The sequence below is a fragment of the Ostrea edulis genome, chromosome 8, assembly GCF_947568905.1.
Source record: "Ostrea edulis chromosome 8, xbOstEdul1.1, whole genome shotgun sequence".
NCBI lineage: Eukaryota > Metazoa > Mollusca > Bivalvia > Ostreida > Ostreidae > Ostrea > Ostrea edulis.
Window position 1 is genome coordinate 54,140,341 of NC_079171.1, and position 19,631 is coordinate 54,159,971.

At 35.6% G+C, this 19,631-nt stretch overlaps 1 protein-coding gene across 2 annotated transcripts in view; it reads right to left on the reverse strand.

The window, feature by feature from the left end:
• LOC125661323 (cytoplasmic aconitate hydratase-like) overlaps positions 1-19,631 on the reverse strand; it is a 40,382-nt gene that overhangs the window by 15,067 nt on the left and 5,684 nt on the right. Inside the window, exons 2-12 of one of the 2 annotated variants that reach the window (XM_048893288.2) lie at positions 14,605-14,703; positions 13,063-13,231; positions 12,529-12,666; positions 10,571-10,714; positions 7,536-7,605; positions 5,353-5,536; positions 4,045-4,184; positions 3,765-3,936; positions 3,149-3,249; positions 912-1,040; positions 289-436 (exon numbers count right to left, since the gene is read on the reverse strand). In XM_048893288.2, coding sequence (XP_048749245.2) covers positions 289-436; positions 912-1,040; positions 3,149-3,249; positions 3,765-3,936; positions 4,045-4,184; positions 5,353-5,536; positions 7,536-7,605; positions 10,571-10,714; positions 12,529-12,666; positions 13,063-13,231; positions 14,605-14,703 — 1,494 coding nt within the window. The remainder of the gene's footprint in view (positions 1-288; positions 437-911; positions 1,041-3,148; positions 3,250-3,764; positions 3,937-4,044; positions 4,185-5,352; positions 5,537-7,535; positions 7,606-10,570; positions 10,715-12,528; positions 12,667-13,062; positions 13,232-14,604; positions 14,704-19,631) is intronic. The other variant, XM_048893295.2, reaches the window with a different exon arrangement.

Consider the following 19,631-nt stretch of genomic DNA (forward strand, 5'->3'; position numbering starts at 1 on the left):
CAAGAATATGAACACGGATTTAAAAGCCGGCAAACAACTGATATTTTTTTTTCACATTGAATAATTAACTTTTAGCAATATCATAAACAAATGTACAAAATGTGCAATGTACGCCCTGAGGTAAAGAAAAAGATGTAAACAAATTAATTGATATAGTTTTGAGAGAAATGTATGTAGCATCTTTAAAATGAATTGTGAAATGGAGGAGATGGGGGTATTTAAAGAGGTGTTAAAACTATCTGCATCCTTACCTGCCCCCAACATAACGCTAGGTTTACCGATTCTTACCTGCCCCGAGCATAACACTAGGATTACTGGTGTTAGTGCAGCTGGTGATTGCTGCTATGACGACAGAACCATGTGACAAGACATACTCCTGGTTGTCATACACGACCGGGACTTTGGTTGCCTGTTTGTCGGCCGGTATAGCGAAGCCCTGAAATTCATATTCCACTTGTATATGCCTGCTTAGTTATAGTACATTATCTTTACATATTCATTTCTCCTCATATAAATAGAATACATGCTTGAACTAAATAGAAGACTTGAATGTTTTGCTAAAGAGAATACTTGTTTTGCTAAATGAAAACATAAACATTCTAGGGAAATTTATTTACGCATCACAAGGTGCCTGACATACTTTGTATATTGTTTGTATGTTTTCAATTTATAGAATTATCACTGTCTACCAGATTCACCATATTTCTGAACCATAAAATGCACAACCACAATAAGTACAACAGTCAACACATGTATCATACATTACCAGAGAAAACCACGAAAACTTCACAGGGGTAGGTATAAATGAAAACAAGAAACCTTAGACTTTCTATAGTATAAAATTGTCTTCTAACAGAGTCAAACAAGGGGACAACGTTTAGAGAAAGAAAAAAGCATCACGAGATACTGACCTTAAACCCAATCTTGTTGTTGAGACAGGCCTGGAAGTCTGTTTTCATTTCCGACACGGGAACTTTATCGTGAGGCCGCTTCGGTCCGGAGCAACACGATGTCACAGTACTGAGGTCCAGCTCCACCATCTACAAGTACATTACGATTGTTACAACAATTCAGGGGGATTTTTACGACTGTTACAACGATTCAGGGGAATTGTTACAACGATTCAGGGGCATTGTTACGATTGTTACAACAATTCAGGGGAATTGCTACGATTCAAGGGAATTAAGATTCAGGGGAATTGTTATGATTGTTACAACGATTCAGGGGAATTGTTACGATTGTTACAATGATTCAGGGGAATTGTTACGATTGTTACAACGATTCAGGGGAATTGTTACAACGATTATGGGGAATTGCTACAACGATTCAGAGGAATTGCTACGATTGTTACAACGATTACAGGGAAATGTTACGATTGTTACAACGATTCACTGCACAGTTCATCCCTGTTAATGTGATGCTAGTTTAATGTAATTATACGGTTTATATGATGGGGGATTGTTATTATGATACCAAGAAACAGAATTTAAATCTTCTTCCAAGTTGATTATCAGGAAGATCATTTCATGTAAATGGAGGGGGAGGGGGGGGGGGGGGATAGGTGTCGCCTATAAACAGCTGCTGTACAATTGTTCAATAAAGACAGGCATACTTAAACTACCAACAACACAGAATGGATTCAATTAAATGAAAAAGTCTACGAATTCGACAGATCTATCCTTGTAAATAATTTATAGTTATACTTTGCATGCATCACTTCTTTTTTATTTTGATTGTCAACAATGTGAATTACAACTCTGATCACAACATGTAAACACTTCGTAATCAACTTAACACCCCCCCCCCCCTCCCTAAAATGCAAAAGCAGAAAAATGTGCAATTAGCACATTAGTGTATAAAATTCTTAATAATATATAGATCTTCAATATAAGGAATTAGGTAATTATGTTTTAATTTCTTAAACAATTTCAACATTCTTAAAATCATTAACAGAGGATGAACAGCTATCGTTGACTGTATCAGGCTTTCACAAGAATCGTCTTTTGATACTTTCAGTACCTTGATTTGATACTTTTCAGCAGGATGAAATTGACACATTGCTAATTATACAGGTAATAGTTTCATTCTTAACTCCACACGTCAGATTCTATGTCATACTGTCATTTAATTCCATTTAATTGTTTTTTTTGGGGTTGTTTTTTTATTGTTGCTGTCCTCACTGCTACCCTTGTAAAGCGCCCTAGAGTAATTTGTTTTATATTAGGCACTACATAAATTTATTTATTATATTATCATGTCAGATGAAATTTAAATTACTAGACTCCATCTGATACAGTTGTAATTCCGTTCTATAAAATTGATATTTACGATTTATATAGACTCGTTATAAATGTCATTAAATATCCTGTTATCACACTGTTGAGAAGATATTACTGCAAAAAGACAGACCATAGTTCTCTCTCATCATAAAACAAAACAGACCACAGTTCTCTCTCATCATAAAACAAGACAGACCACAGTTCTCTCTCATCATAAAACAAAACAGACCCCAGTTCTCTCTCATCATTAAACAAAACAGACCACAGTTCTCTCTCATCATAAAACAAAACACACCCTAGTTCTCTCTCATCATTAAACAAAACAGACCCCAGTTCTCTCTCATCATTAAACAAAACAGACCACAGTTCTCTCTCATCATAAAACAAAACAGACCCTAGTTCTCTCTCATCATTAAACAAAACAGACCACAGTTCTCTCTCATCATAAAACAAAACAGATCATAGTTCTCTCTCATCATAAAACAAAACAGACCCTAGTTCTCTCTCATCATTAAACAAAACAGACCACAGTTCTCTCTCATCATAAAACAAAACACACCCTAATTCTCTCTCATCATTAAACAAAACAGACCACAGTTCTCTCTCATCATTAAACAAAACAGACCACAGTTCTCTCTCATCATTAAACAAAACAGATCATAGTTCTCTCTCATCATAAAACAAGACAGACCACAGTTCTCTCTCATCATTAAACAAGACAGACCACAGTTCTCTCTCATCATAGAACAAAACAGACCACAGTTCTCTCTCATCATAAAACAAAACAGACCACAGTTCTCTCTCATCATAAAACAAAACTGTTGTCTGGTTATATTTTTACAAACCACAAATGCAGGTTTCTTCCTCACCTGTGAAAATACAGGATCCTCCTCCGCGTTGTTGTAGTTCCTAAACATTCTGATTTCTCGTAGGAATTTCTCAATGAACTTGATCCTCTCCTCTGATCGACCTAAAAAACAAGTTAAACATAAAGTAGGTACTCAATAGACACAGGAAGCTCAAATCAATACGCACTCAATAGACACAGGAAGCTCAAATCAATACCCACTCAATATACAGAGGAAGCTCAAATCAATACGCACTCAATAGAAAGAGGAAGCTCAAATCAATACACACTCAATAGACACAGGAAGCTCAAATCAATACACACTCAATAGACACAGGAAGCTCAAATCAATACACACTCAATAGACACAGGAAGCTCAAATCAATATGCACTCAATAGACACAGGAAGCTCAAATCAATACGCACTCAATATACAGAGGAAGGCCAAATCAATACGCACTCAATAGAAAGAGGAAGCTCAAATCAATACACACTCAATAGACACAGGAAGCTCAAATCAATACACACTCAATAGACACAGGAAGCTCAAATTAATACGCACGTACCCATGACAACATCGATTGTGTCTCGTACAAAGCGTATAGATCTACTTAATATTTATAAGTGATTTTCCCCACCTGTCTGTCTGAGATATTCCAGGCTCTTTTCATCCACCGGGAAGAACCCCACTGTGGCACCGTACTCCGGACACATGTTAGAGATGGTGGCCCGGTCAGCGATGGACAGTTGGGACACGCCTGGTCCAAAAAACTCCACAAACTTTCCCACCACGCCAATCTGTCTCAAGTGCTAAAATCAAGGTTTCAACATGTTAGATCTTTTTATTTCCAGTATATATATGTCTGAATATTTTCAATCTGTGCAAATGATTTTAGGTCTGGTGAAAATTTGAGTTACCTTGGTAACGGTCAGCACAACATCTGTAGAGGTCACCAGAGGGTCAACCATTCCGGTAAGTTTGTACCCCACCACTTCTGGAAGCACCATACTGATCGCCTGACCAAGCATGACCGCCTCTGCTTCTATACCGCCTACTCCTGCAAGAAACAAATTAACAAACATCGTCAGAGGTGAATAAATCAACACACATCATCAGAGGTGAATAAATCAACACACATCATCAGAGGTGAATAAATCAACACACATCATCACAGGTGAATAAATCAACAAACATCGTCAGAAATTTAAAGAGGTATCAAGAATTGAACTTGACATGTGTAAGGGAAAATAACTAAATCCCTGTGGCATTCAAACACACAATCAAAACATTGTCTGCTGTGCATCTCAATCCACAAAGCTAGAACGGTCAGTGGTGAATTTTCAACAGACAAGGAAAATATATATCTGTTGTTCGTTCTTGTATCGATGGCAAACATCCATCAGCTAAATGCAGGATAACATGGCAAGTTTAGACGATTTAGGACAGACACCTCAACTTGTTCTGAAAACCCAACAGGGGTACACTACTGAATCAGTTAGATGATTGACCCCTAAAGGGCCAGATGACATTGAACCCTAAAGGGCCTGATAACAATGATCCCTAAAGGGCCAGATAACATTCCGAAGTCAGCTAGTCCTTCTTATCAATCATGTCCTGTGAAATTGGGGTTTTGCAGCGAGTGAAGATAAACAAACTGGAGAAAATATGCCACTGTACACAAGAACAAATTAAAACCTGTAATCAAAATCCCCTGGACATACATGTAAACAAGTAAAACTCAACTTTGTAATCAAAATACCCCGGACATACATGTAAACAAGTAAAACTCAACCTCCTAAGATCTCATAATGTAGAGCCATCATTGTTCATGGGGGGTTGATGTGGAATCATCATTGTTCGTGGGGGGTTGATGTTCGTGGGGGGTTGATGTTCATGGGGGGTTGATGTTCATGGGTCACTCTTACCCACGGATTTACGTGTCTTTGAACATTAATTTAAAACAAGTACAGTTATCTCTCCTATTGCATCATATCGCTTACCCACGAAATTACATCCCCAGAAACCAGCAAAATTTTACTTACCACGAACATTGGCCCCACAAATTAAAATGATTCCACAAAATTATTTCTCGAAAATAAGTAATTCATTTTACAATATCCATCAAGTTTGTGTACCCCCCCCCCCCCCCTAAGTCATGAATGTACCCCAGCTGATCACCCTGAGTCTGTTGATCATGGTGGTGTGTGAGTATGCAAGTAACTTACCCCAGCCGACCACCCCGAGTCCGTTGATCATGGTGGTGTGCGAATCTGTCCCCACAAGACTGTCTGGGTACAGAAGACCCTCCTCGTTGAAGACAACGCGGGCCAGGTACTCCAGATTGACCTGGTGGACAATCCCCGACCCCGGGGGTACGATCAGCATGTTCTTCAGGGCAGATGCTCCCCACTGGAATACAAGAAGAAAAGCTCTCTGTAGAGAAATTCATGATACAAACTGACAAGAGGGCTATCTGATTGATACAAACTGACAAGAGGACTATCCGATTGATACAAACTGACAAGAGGGCTATCTGATTGATACAAACTGACAAGAGGACTATCCGATTGATACAAACTGACAAGAGGGCTATCTGATTGATACAAACTGACAAGAGGGCTATCTGATTGATACAAACTGACAAGAGGGCTATCTGATTGATACAAACTGACAAGAGGGCTATCCGATTGATACAAACTGACAAGAGGGCTATCTGATTGATACAAACTGACAAGAGGACTATCCGATTGATACAAACTGACAAGAGGGCTATCTGATTGATACAAACTGACAAGAGGGCTATCTGATTGATACAAACTGACAAGAGGGCTATCTGATTGATACAAACTGACAAGAGGGCTATCCGATTGATACAAACTGACAAGAGGGCTATCTGATTGGTATAAACTGACAAGAGGGCTATCTGATTGATACAAACTGACAAGAGGGTTATCTGATTGATACAAACTGACAAGAGGGCTATCTGATTGGCGGTATTCCTAAGACTAGCGCTGATACACGAATTTTAAAATAATGGAAGTTTCAAGTGATGGGATATTCACTTATAGAATGAAAGTAATTTCTCTTAATTCTATACGATATACAGAAAGTTTGGACAGTTTATGCGTCATAGACCACAAAGCGGTTTATAATGTAGAGAAAACTATCTTTGCTTACCATAAATTGTTTAAAATGAGTAAAAATCATATTAATTTTATTTCAATAATCCATGTTTCATATTATTTAATTCTAAAGAAAATATGAATTCTATATGATGTGGATACAAAATGCAAACAGAAAAGCCAAACGTATTGGGCAGTCATTCCTAGCACATCGTAAAGCGGGACTAACCGTATTGGGCAGTCATTCCTAGCACATCGTAAAGCGGGACTAAACATATTGGGCAGTCATTCCTAGCACATCGTAAAGCTGGACTAAACATATTGGGCAGTCATTCCTAGCACATCGTAAAGCGGAACTAAAGGACAACTTTGTTTATACGATATAAAGAAATGTTGATAAAGTCCAATGAACCAATCAAATTGCGCGTTACAAGTAAAATTAACTCATTTGATGATACATACTGAAAAACATTTGTTTATTACGGTACATTAATTCTATTTCCTTTTAAAACTCTTTATATTCATCTTAAAAAAAAATTTAAAAATTTTTTTTTTACATTTCACCTACCAGTACATAAAAATGGATAATAAATACAGCAAAATTTATATCTATTTACAGATCTTGTTGATAGAGACATTAGTTACATATAACGATGTAAAAATGCACGGCACATCCTTCATCAATCAGTCTGATTTTATGTCTATCTATATATTAATGCCCACATCCTTCATCAATCAGTCTGGTTTTATGTCCATCTATATATTAATGCCCGCATCCTTCATCAATCACTCTGGTTTTGTGTCTATCTATATATTAATGCCCACATCCTTCATCGATCAGTCTGGTTTTGTGTAAACGGACTTCTGGTTTACAATATTACTGTTCATCAAGTGTTTAAAGGAAGTAACTTTCCTGTCAATTTCACTACACAATTCCTTTGTTCAGCAAAGTCTTCATTTTCTGACCTCCGTCAAAATTTCATTACAATCGACATTGCCTTAAAGGTTTCACGCATTTAAATAAAATCTTGATACAAAATGCAATGCATCATCCATTATCTTACTAATTTTATGAATATCAGTTAATCTTGTTTTCAACAGTACTGTTCTAGAAGTGTAACACCTGTCAAGGCTGTATATACATGTACACAAACATGTACACAAACTACCGGACACAAGGAATATTGATTACAAGTATGCAGGTGCCCCCAATAAATTCTGTATATACAAGTTTCACTGTAGATACAGAAAAACAACCAGTTCGAAATATCTGTAATTTGCAATACCTTGAGGAAGACAAATCTCTCCCGATTTCTCTCAAATTCTAGTTCCTGATTTTGTTCCAAAGCATCTGCACTGAAAATCATAAAGGAACCATAATGAAGAAATTGAATTGTATTAATTAATGACATCATTAAAGAATTTCTCTCTCTTTCTTTCTCTCTCTCTCATGATGTAAAATGAAAACTAAGACTTGAGTGCAGGTGTACTTGTTCAATGATAAAATGGAGCAATGGGGGAAGGAAAAGAACTGATATCCTATGACTAGGTCACAAGGAAAGTACTAATCAATATCCGGTGACTACTAAGGCCACAAGAAAATCACTGTATCATAATACATACAGATTGCAATGATATAAACATCAAGAGAGAACTCAATGTAGGATACAGCATATAGACCTATCTAATGAAAACAAACATCATGATTCAGCATTGTGAATACCAGATACTAGTCTTATCCTAGAGCATCAATTTTCACATCTCTCTCTCTCTCTCTCTCTCCATATATATATATATATATATATATATATATATATATATATATATATATCTTCCTTTATCATGTTGAGAAAAAAATATGTTTCAATGATTTCAAGCAAAACAAAGAACACTACAGCTGTTGTCAGAGGCTCGAGTCCAAGAACATATCAGACAACAAATATTTCATTCTATGTCAAGACAAGCCCCTCCCTCCCCTGATCTTAGTATGAGTATGATGATTCTTCATTCTCCTTTACACAGGGAAATTTTTGCCATTGTTACTTATGCTGAAGTGCATAAGAGAATGATATTGCCCAAGTTTGTATCTAGGTCCCAAGTATTTTTTTTCACTACTTTAAAGCAGGTTTATCTATGACTTGATATCAAGGACCTGGGATTTTCCAACAAAAATAGCCACATTTGCTCAAAATTGGGAAAAACCTTTCATACAAAGAAGTAGGGGGGAAAATCCACTGCTATAAGGTATAATTTGACCTTCTGACCTTCAATTTGGTCAAAACCTTCCTCATTTAAAGAAGCTGAGGCCGAAATAACTAGGTTTGTATTCTGAGATCCGTGAACAACATTCTTATACACAAAATGCTTCCCTGCTTTGGTTTTTATTTTCATTGTTTGGGAATTTCAAATCATATATATTGAGAAAAATACATGGGTTTTTTTTTCCATTGGGAATGGAGCTTAATTTCCACCTTTTACACCTACTGATCCTTAAAAAAAACCTGCAAAGTAATGAATGCATGCCCAGATTCAAATCTAAAATGATTAAATGATGAATGCAAAATGGATGAAAATATAGCAGACACAATTTGTGCTGTACACAGTATATATAGATCTCCCCTTCTACCCCCCCCCCCCCCCCCCTCCCCACCACATACTTTAACTACAAATCTGTGATTCCATTCATAAACCCTCCACCACATTTTCATTATTCTGAAGACATGACAGCTTCCTTGAATTATTACAGGGGCTGTGGCAGTATTCAAAATTAACCATAGACCGAGTCCATGTCAAATGACACCGGTCTGTGTTAACCATAGACCGAGTCCATGTCAAATGACACCGGGTCTATGTTAACCATAGACCGATAGACCGAGTCCATGTCAAATGACACCGGGTCTATGTTAATCATACACCGATAGACCGAGTCCATGTCAAATGACACCAGTCTATGTTAACCATACACCGATAGACCGAGTCCATGTCAAATGACACCAGTCTATGTTAACCATACACCGATAGACCGAGTCTATGTCAAATGAAACCAGTCTATGCCAATTGTGATATGGATAGACCAAATTGTCAATGCCAATTTTCTAGGTTTATCTCAAAAGTCGACTTCTGATAAGTGTAATGAGGAAATGAGGACATTGTTAAGGAAATGGAAAGAAAACATGCTTTCTAAGCACATTAAAGTAAATAATGTTTTAAATTTGTGGGTTGTTTTTTTTTCAATGTATACCAATTTGATGAGGTCTATGTCATCTTGTTAAATGGCATACACCTGTGGTCTATACTGAGTTTTAAACCAATTTTGAACACTGCTGTGGTATTTCTTAACAGCTGAAATCAAGTTCTGTGTATAGAACATAATGAGAGAAGATGCATAATAATGTATACATTTGGTTCAGGGGCACAAAGTGGGAACTACCAAAGTTAACAAAAGAACGTCCAGATTCTGGTACCAATCTGGAAATTTCTATTTTGCAAATTCTTAGGAAGTTTACAAAAAATCTGTTAAGTTCCAAAAAAGTTTTTTAATATCTTTTCAACCAAGAAATCATTTCACATCAATGCAGTGCTCAACCTTCTTCTAAACAATCGAGGGGGGGGGGGGGGGGATCTCACTAACTGACAAGCCAACCTACAGAATATGCCAAGAAACTGAGTGCAGTTACTGGATCCAAGAACCTTTGTCATGGAAAGCCAATATAACAATATATGTCTGTGTTCAGTCTGGGTTGTTTGCAGGTGTACATGATAAATAAGATCCTCCTTTGGTCCGCCCTCAAATTGTGTTTCAAATAACACAGGTCAGTCTAGTTGCTAATAATTAGCAATTTTCTTTTTTTTAAGAATTTATAATTTATGCAATAAAATGTAGTTCAGTCTTGCTTGAGATTTCAATATTCTTAACATCCCAAAATCATGCCATTTTACATAAGTACACAACCTTCACCTAAAATCAGAGGTGCATACCGTATAAATGGAAATTTTAGCGAGACACAAATATAGTGATTTTCCCATAAAAACAGGTAAATGTATTTCACTAGAGCTAATTTTCATGACTGTATAATCCCATAAAAATTGGTATATAATTTAGTGAGAGCTAATTTTAGCGACTTTATAATTCCAGGAAAGATAACTATGACCTCCAATATGGAATAAAATTGTTAGCGATATTCAATTTCAGCGATCTCATCACTTGTGCCAAAATTAAATCCTCGCTAAGAATTCCGCTTATACGGTAATCTAAACTAGCCGGTACTGAATATCGAGCATGGCTTATCTTGCATCGTATATATTCAAATAAACTACCAACCCCTTCGTCTTCTGCTTGTGAAAAGGACATATTTGATCGGAGATGGGAGATCGAGGATCAACACACAGGTTGCAGGTTGACCTCTGTGACCCCTGAACCTCTGAACTTTGACCTCCTCCAGGGTTGGGAGAATATTTCAATATACTGAAACAGAATTACAGGCGTGAGATTATGAGATTAAATGGTTGTATACACTAGAGACATAAGGGGAGGTAACTATGTGACAGATTGACAAGTCACTGGGGAAAGTTTTTGTAATTACAAATTCAACTACTAGTAATTTAGAATTAATTCTAAAACATATGAACCATAAACAAAAATTGTATTTTGAAAATTTTTCTAAAATATTAATTTGTTATCTTTTCTGATACAGCATTTCAACAGGTAAAATAAACAAAATTTGCAGATCTTTACAAATCTCTTTGGGAAAAACAATTGAGATTGAATTCCATAAGATAAAACTGCTTACAGTTTTAACTATGTAATAAATCAAGATTTTTTTTTAATTTCATGAATAATGTCCTATCATCAAAGATTTGTTTCACAATACACATTGTCAAAGTGGCAGAAATAAGCATTCAAGTGAATAAAGATACTTGACTCATTAAGAAAATCAGAGGAAATAATAAAGACTTTATGCCTGGAATGAACACACTATGTTTTGCAGATCATCATGCACATAAGAACTAAAGAATTTAGAATACTTAAGGTCACCCCCCCCCCCCCTCTTTCCTGCAGGTGATACTCTAAAACTAATGTGAACTTGTTCCATTGTTTATGGAGTGTTTCATCAATTCTCTAAATATTGATCATTAATATTTAAAATTCCTCTTTTAAAATGTACTGATCAGTGAAAAGTACTGTCTAAATAATTTTTAAACACTTCCTGTTCAACCACGTGGTGATAAAACCAATAATAATTTCATAAAATATTGTTAAGGCTTAAATATTCCAGTTGATGAAAGTCAAACTTAAGCTGTAACATACTACAGTGAAACTTCTCCAAACCGGCCCCTCAGAAAACCGGTTCTCCCTGATTATCGGTCGAATTTCAAAGTCCCGGCAAAAATCTTAACATTTCCTTATAAAAAATGTCTTAAAAAACCGACCACCCCTGAAAACCGGACAACGGCCACTATTTAAAGTGCATTTGTTAACAAACATGTGTAATTTACCCTTCCAAATTCCTTACAAAATGTATAAAACAGGTAGGAATGTATTGAATGAATACAGTATCAAACGCCATATTGTTTCACCATACTATTGTATGGATATAAGCAGTAGTTAATAAAGAACAAACCCATGACTGTTAATGATAATTATTAAAAGATAGATTAATTTTCTTGGTTTCTATAGACTTAAAATTCCAAAGAAATATTCAAATTACAATTTCATATTTACTACTGTACTTTTTAGAAAACGTCAAAACAAAATTGTTAATGACATAAGCGATGAATGTAAACAGAGTTTTCATAGGTAAGAGTAATTCCAATAATAGGCCTCTGTGTTATCTTTATGTATCATGCTATAGACTTTCAGTTTAAAATTAGATGATTTCAGCGAGAATACTTCTTGTAATTCATAATTAGCTGTAGGTATAAGCGGACTAATTTAATCTCCACCGATAATTGATCATAGATCACCAGATCAAAGTGAACAGTACCTACTTTGTGAATATTGAGATAAAATGTCTATAATTGCTAAATTCTCGGTACCGGCCATCCCTCTAAACCGGCCGTTTTTTCCGGTCCGAGAGCTGGCCGGTTTAGGGAAGTTTCACTGTATATAGGTCTAAAATAACTTTTAATAGAATTTGATAATCAAATATCCCAAAAAATGTTGATGAAACAAGCATAGAGTATTACTGGAACAAGCTCTTGAGGAGTACAAGGGAGTTGCAGTACAAATTATAGAGACAAAGCTGCAGTGGAATCCTGGTGTCCAGGCACCAAAAATACCTTCTAGAGACATCCACTTGGATTGAGTGGTCTATAACGAGGTCCGCTGGACAGATAGGGTTGATCTTCTCTGGGTTGCCACCTAGTCGTTTCACTGCATCCCTCATGGCAGCAAAGTCCACGACAGCTGGCACACCACTGGAAAATCAAACAGACAACACACCGGATTTAATAACGCATCAAACAGACAACACACCGGATCTAATCTTTTTGATATAAACCTTAATCAGTGAACAGATATTTCTACATTTGATCTGTTTTTATTGTAATTTAGAAAAGGTTGGATTGACCAAGTAAGTTAACACTGTCATCCTGAAAGATTCTCCCTCAAAAATTGATGGGTAACGAACATTTAAGATGGGATAAAACTTTGCCGACAGTCAAACTACAATCATAATCCTCAGTAGTTTTTTCTTCATTGAAGTAAATGGACCAGGAAGAAGAACACAAGTGTATCGTCCAATGAAAATAGAGAAGACTTATGTGAAGTCCTGTAAGACGAAACGCCGTCCAATGAAAATAAAGAAGACTTACGTGAAGTCCTGTAAGATGACTCGCGCTGGCTTGAATGGAATCTCCACGCTTTGTCCCTGATTCCTCTCCCAGTTCAATATGCTCTCCACATCCTTCTTCTGTATTTGAAACTCATCACAATTTCTCACGGCCGACTCCAATAAAACTCGAATGGAAAATGGCAACTTTTCTACAGTCAAAAACAAACAAAATTCTAAATGTCTTATCAAGTTTCACTTCAAATCAAATTTACCAATCTTTGAAGTTTGGTCAACAAACTAGTAAAGATGGCATCCCTGGCTTAATTCTGCAGAAGACATCTCTGATTAGAATATCAACATCCTTGTGAATGAGATCAAAGTAATGTAATGCATTCAGCATGTCCAGTGATTTCTCTACATTTTTAACAAGGGTCCTGTGGCTTTCGAATTGGGAAAAATTGTCGACATTTCATTCAAATTGGGACAAATCAATTTTATCGTAAATAAGTTTCAAAATCATATCAAACATTATATTAATTACCATAACTCTTTGTTATGTCTTATGTATATGTATATAATTCATATCGAATGTTTTTTTGTTTTTTTTCAAATACGTTTTCCTTGCATAATTTCATTATTGGGAAAAATGCAAGCTAAACTGGGGAAAAAATGACAATTTTAAGGAGGGGAAAGGCCTGGGCCGAAATTCAGACCCAAAATGGACCTTAAAAAATCACTGATTACCCAACAAACAAATAAATGGAATTTTTAAAAATTCATTTTTGGGGTTGCTCTCTGGGTTAGACAAAGCAATGAAACTTAAAGCTCACAGTATCTGACAACTCTAACCTTAGTACCTTACCAGACAACTCTAACCTTAGTACCTTACCAGACAACTCTAACCTTAGTACCTTACCAGACAACTCTAACCTTAGTACCTTACCAGACAACTCTAACCTTAGTACCTTACCAGACAACTTTAAGCTTGACGTATCTGACAACTTCAAGCTTACTGTATCTGACAACTTTAAGCTTGACGTATTTGACAACTTTAAGCTTAACGTATTTGACAACTTTAAGCTTGACGTATCTGATAACTTTAAGTTTGACATATCTGACAACTTTAAACTTACCGTATCTGATAACTTTAAGCTTACCCGAGAGCGAAATTTAGTACAAAAAAAGTACCAGAAAAAAAGTACAAAAAAGGTACCAAAAAAGCATGCTTTTTTTTTTTTTACTAAATTTGGAACCATGCATTAGGTCGTTCCAAATTTAGTCCAAAAAAGTATACTTTTTTTGTGCTATAAGAGAACAAAAGTATACTTTTAGCATATCTGTATTTGTTGCAAAGTACATAAAAAGTATGATTGGAATACAGAAAAAGCACAAAAATGTATTAAGTACAAAAAAATATCCACAGACAAGTACAAAAAAAGTATACTCTTAAGAAAGTATAGAAAAAGTATCATAAAAGTATACTTTTCAGTTGGTATAGGAAAAGCACAAAAATGTATAAAGTACAAAAAAAAGTATCCAAAGAAAAGTACAAAAAAAGTACCTGGCAACTTCATAAGCTTACCGTATCTGGCATCTTTAAGATCAGCCAAATTGAAGAAGGAGAAGTTCTTCCCATCAATTTCTACACTTTTCTTTATTCCCTCAAATGGGTTGACAGGTCCTATGTAAAGAAAACAGAAAAGTCTAAATAGCCAAAGATGGTTGATGGGTCCTGGTCCCGGCCCCAAAAAAGTCTAAATAGCCAAAGATGGTTGATGGGTCCTGGTCCCGGCCCCAAAAAAGTCTAAATAGCCAAAGATGGTTGATGGGTCCTGGTCCCGGCCCCATGACCAATCTTACAGTACTGTAAAATTGAAAGATAAGAATGTAAAGTTAAATTGATGAATCGAGCCAATGTAGTTCCCCCCCCCCCCCCCCCCCCCAATTCAGGATTTTGAGGTTTGGACAAAAGAACATTGTTTAGGTTTGCTTTTCTTTCTTTTTTTGCTATAGCCGTTTAAATGCAGTACAGTGGAACCCCGTTATTACGTTTTCCATTTTGTCACGATAAAATAACGTAATACCGGGGGCAACGTAATAAACGTTCCCAGTTAAATCCATTAAAAATATCATTTGGAAATTGTATATCGTCCGTTGGTACTCCGTGAAGGGGTGTGTGAATATATCTTTACTGTTTCTTTGTTTAAAAGACTATGATACTTTGTTTTATTTACATCTTATCTTTAATGTCCGTAATTCTTCATGTTCTTATCCCTTTTCTTTATTTCGGTGTAGGATACATAAGGATGTTTTGATAAACGTTGCTTTTTCTGCATTCGTTTGGACCGCCATTTTGTTCAACTTTAAAACAATGCGTTCATGTAAATTTCTCTCAATAACTCGTTCCGGTTCGTATTCAACATTCGTATTAAAAAATAACAAAACATCGTTTTTATTAAGTTCTCTAATTACACAATACAATAAAAAAAATTCCACCCAAAAAACAACAAAACTATAGACACAAAACGCACACGATACCCAACACTTGCACACTTCTCACCAACGATAAACATGCACGGAGAACAATTTAAGCGCAATCCACATTTTAAAAAAATATATTGATGCACGAAGATTTCATTTATAACGCTAAATGATGGCACTAAAATCACGTGCACATCAAGGAATTTTAAAATATTCACTGAGGTAAATCCGTGCACAAATCGGCCGATAGATTGGTGTATGTATGGGTGAGATTTACGAACACCCAAGCTGCATGTCCAAACAACAAACAATTTTTTTAATTGAACACCTTTAGTCACCTATGTCCAAGCAGTTACCCAAGCGGTTGTAACATTGCTACGATAAATTTTGTCTTTCTTGTTTGGTACCAAAGCTGTCCGTGAATAGAGTTTTAATAGCGAAGGTAATCACACTATGCTGAACACGCAGGTGGTTGAGAAATTATTTCTTTGATTATCAAAATATGAAAAATGAAGTAAATTTCTTAGAGTACAATTTCTAAATAAACATTATTTAATTGTTTATCACTGGCTTCTATACGGGGTATTCACCTGTATTGATGTCGCTAGATCTATCGAAGCGTGATCAGTCAAGCGTCTCTAATCCCCAAACAGACCAGGAAATTTACGTGGTGACTGCCTCAGGCAGTCAAGGTGTGAATGGCTTATTATTTTGAGAATCATTATTGAATAATTAGGGGTTTATTACGTTTTTGTCGGAATATTTACAACGTAATACCGAGTCCCGGCATTTTAGGACAACGTAATAACGAGGTCTATTTTATATAGGTTTGTTAAGAAATGGTTTTGTGCTTTGAAATTCCAACGTAATATGCGGACTAACGTAATAAAGGGGGAACGTAATAACGGGGTTCCACTGTACTTTAGTCCTCGACTAAAATTTTGTGCATTTGTATGCAGACATATTGTGAAAAGAAATCATATTCCCAGAGAGAAACTTATAATACACACTGATGCTTTATTTGTGTGTGATAATGCCATTTAAATAGCAATAGCACCTTATCAGTGATGCTGAACTTGTAAAAATAATCATCAAAATACACCCATCTCTGAAACCAGATCAACAAAATCAAATCGTACAGCCAGCGGGGTTTTTTTTTCAGTACTTTAGGACTGGGGCACATACAGCAGGAAAATTAGCTGCAATAATGTAGCCCTATCCAATTTTTTTTTTATTCTGACGTTTTCGGGATAGGGCTACAATTCCATAGGATCTCCGTAATGGTGCAAAATAATTTTATGAATAACCGATAATAAACTCTGTGTATTAGTCCCAAATGTTGTTTACACCAAAAGGAGTACCAACTTTGTGCTCAGGCATGTCTAATAAAGGTGTTTTTCATTAAATATAATGTACAGCGCAAAATTCTTCATCTGCTCCGCCATGCTTGTTATCGCGAGATCTCGTAGGTGGATCTAATGAAAAGCCTAAACAGTGACAATCAGCTCGAAAATGTAGTTACTCGAGCCACTTCGACAAAGAAAGGAAAATCATATTGTTGCAGAAAGAATTTACACTCTGCTAATCGGTTTTTAACTTGATATTAAATTCAAACCTTTTCAATACCGACGAAATAGCTTTCGCCTCCATACTTGTCCATTGATGTAAATAATACCTTATATGGCATATGCAAATGACTTGACAACCGGAAGTTGAAACTTCAGTACATCAAACATGGCGCACAAATATGAATCGAGATATTGGAATTTATCGAAATTGTTGAAAACGGTAGAATAGAGCCTCACAAATCTAAAGTTGCAGGTTGTAAATTTATATATTGACTAAGAAACATAGAATATCATTTTATTTACCTAAAGAAAGTCAGGAAATGTTTAGAATGAGCGCAAATGTTGCGGGAGTGAATCACTCCCGCATTTGCACCATTACGGAGATCCTAAGGAATTGTAGCCCTCTCCCAAAAAAAAAAAAAAAAAAAAATCAGAGAGGGCTACATTATTGCAGCTACAGGAAAATTAGCAACAAAACAAGAAAATTGCGAAAATTCATTTTTTAGTGATAATTTGTGACATTCATCAATCAAACATTTAGAATGAAGTGTCTTTACGATATAATTACAGTGGAACCCCGTTATTACGTTTTCCATTTGTCACGATAAAATAACGTAATACCGGGGGCAACGTAATAAACGTTCCCAGTTAAATCCGTTAAAAATATCATTTGGAAATTGTATATCGTCCGTTGGTACTCCGTGAAGGGTTGTGTGAATATATCTTTACTGTTTCTTTGTTTAAAAGACTATGATACTTTGTTTTATTTACATCTTATCTTTAATGTCCGTAATTCTTCATGTTCTTATCCCTTTTCTTATTTCGGTGTAGGATACATAAGGATGTTTTGATAAACGTTGCTTTTTCTGCATTCATTTGGACCGCCATTTTGTTCAACTTTAAAACAATGCGTTCATGTAAATTTCTCTCAATAACTCGTTCCGATTCGTATTCAACATTCGTATTAAAAAAAAATAACAAAACATCGTTTTTATTAAGTTCTCTAATGGCAAATAAAACTTCAAATTACTCGCCCTTGATTACAGGTGGCGCACGATCCGTTAACGTCCAAGGCGTTTCTAACCTCAAGTTTAAGAGAGCGTCGGAAGGACACATTTAGATTAGAAAGTTGTTGAATATTTAGTAACGAAGGCGGATTATGGTTCGTAGGACCTCACTGCGCTTAGAGACGAACTTAGAAAACGCATTGCAAGACTCTCTGGGCGGAAAGGGAAGCACGTTGAGAGTTTCAGCTGCAACCGAATTTTCTCTGTCACATCGATTAAATAAAGACATTCAATACACATTGAACGTTTTTCATTATAAACTACTTCATAATTAAGTTTACATGCTTAAACAGTAGTTTAGGTTGAATATATAATATACAATACATCAGAATTCTTTATAAGTTGTTGAATTGCATATGTTTAAAACAATAAGATGCGGACACCCACCCCCCCCCCTCTCTCTCTCTCTCGATCGAGGATTAAGAATATCAATTATCAAATATATCCATATACCTCTGAATTTCTATTATTAAGCTGTTAAAATGTGTAGTAATAGTGAATGTATATGTATAACTTCTCTTTAACAGTTTATTTGCGTGTTTTAACTTGTATCACTTACGTGATGACGTCACGGTAGGTAAACAGTCCTTGCGATTAACTTTTTATTAGTCCATATTATAGGGCAAGCGAGAGCATAAAAATTGGCAGGTCAAATAAATTTTACTACCCCATATGCTAGGTGTACAATAATGATTCAAAATTTCGAGTTTCTACATTTTAATTGAATATTACAATTTGGATTGCAATAAGACGGAAGTTCAAGCTTTCTTTCAACTTCTAAATTCACGTCTCCATCCATATACTATGACTGATATACTATGAGTTGGTTGTACTCTGCGTGAAAAGCACGACTGTATCCTGCGTATAGGAATGGTTGTATCCAAATGACGTTTGTCCATGGTGTTGCAGGAAACTGATGTAGGCCTACATAATTTGACCCGTGTTTACTTTCACGTATAAGGATTTATCATGTTTGTTCCATGACAGTTCATGATATGAGTGATTTTATACTAAAATACATTACTTAACAAATGTAGTACACTTTTCAATTTGAAGGTCAATTTGAATGTTCATACTTCAGATTGAAATCGAAGTTACAAGTGAATATTGAAAAACGCAATGCAATGATTTTTTTTAAAATAAAAAACCACAATGAACAATAGGCCTGTGTGTGGCTTTTATATAAACACAACATTGTATATATTACAGTGAAATTTGTATTTACTTCACTTGGATAAATTTATAGCTTTATGAATTTGCATTTAATTTTGATAAAAGTAGATATGATTCAAATTTTATTTCTAAAAAATTCAGAAATATCTTAATCTCTTGAGATGCATTTTTCTTCTGGTTTGCGCCAACAGTTAAAATAGGCTAGGACTGTCCGTGGGTCAGTTGATAAACATGACATAACAACATAACTATTTTGATAATGCAAACTTTGATAAGTTATGAAAGTTTGACAATATCATCCCATATTTTGATTAATTCCA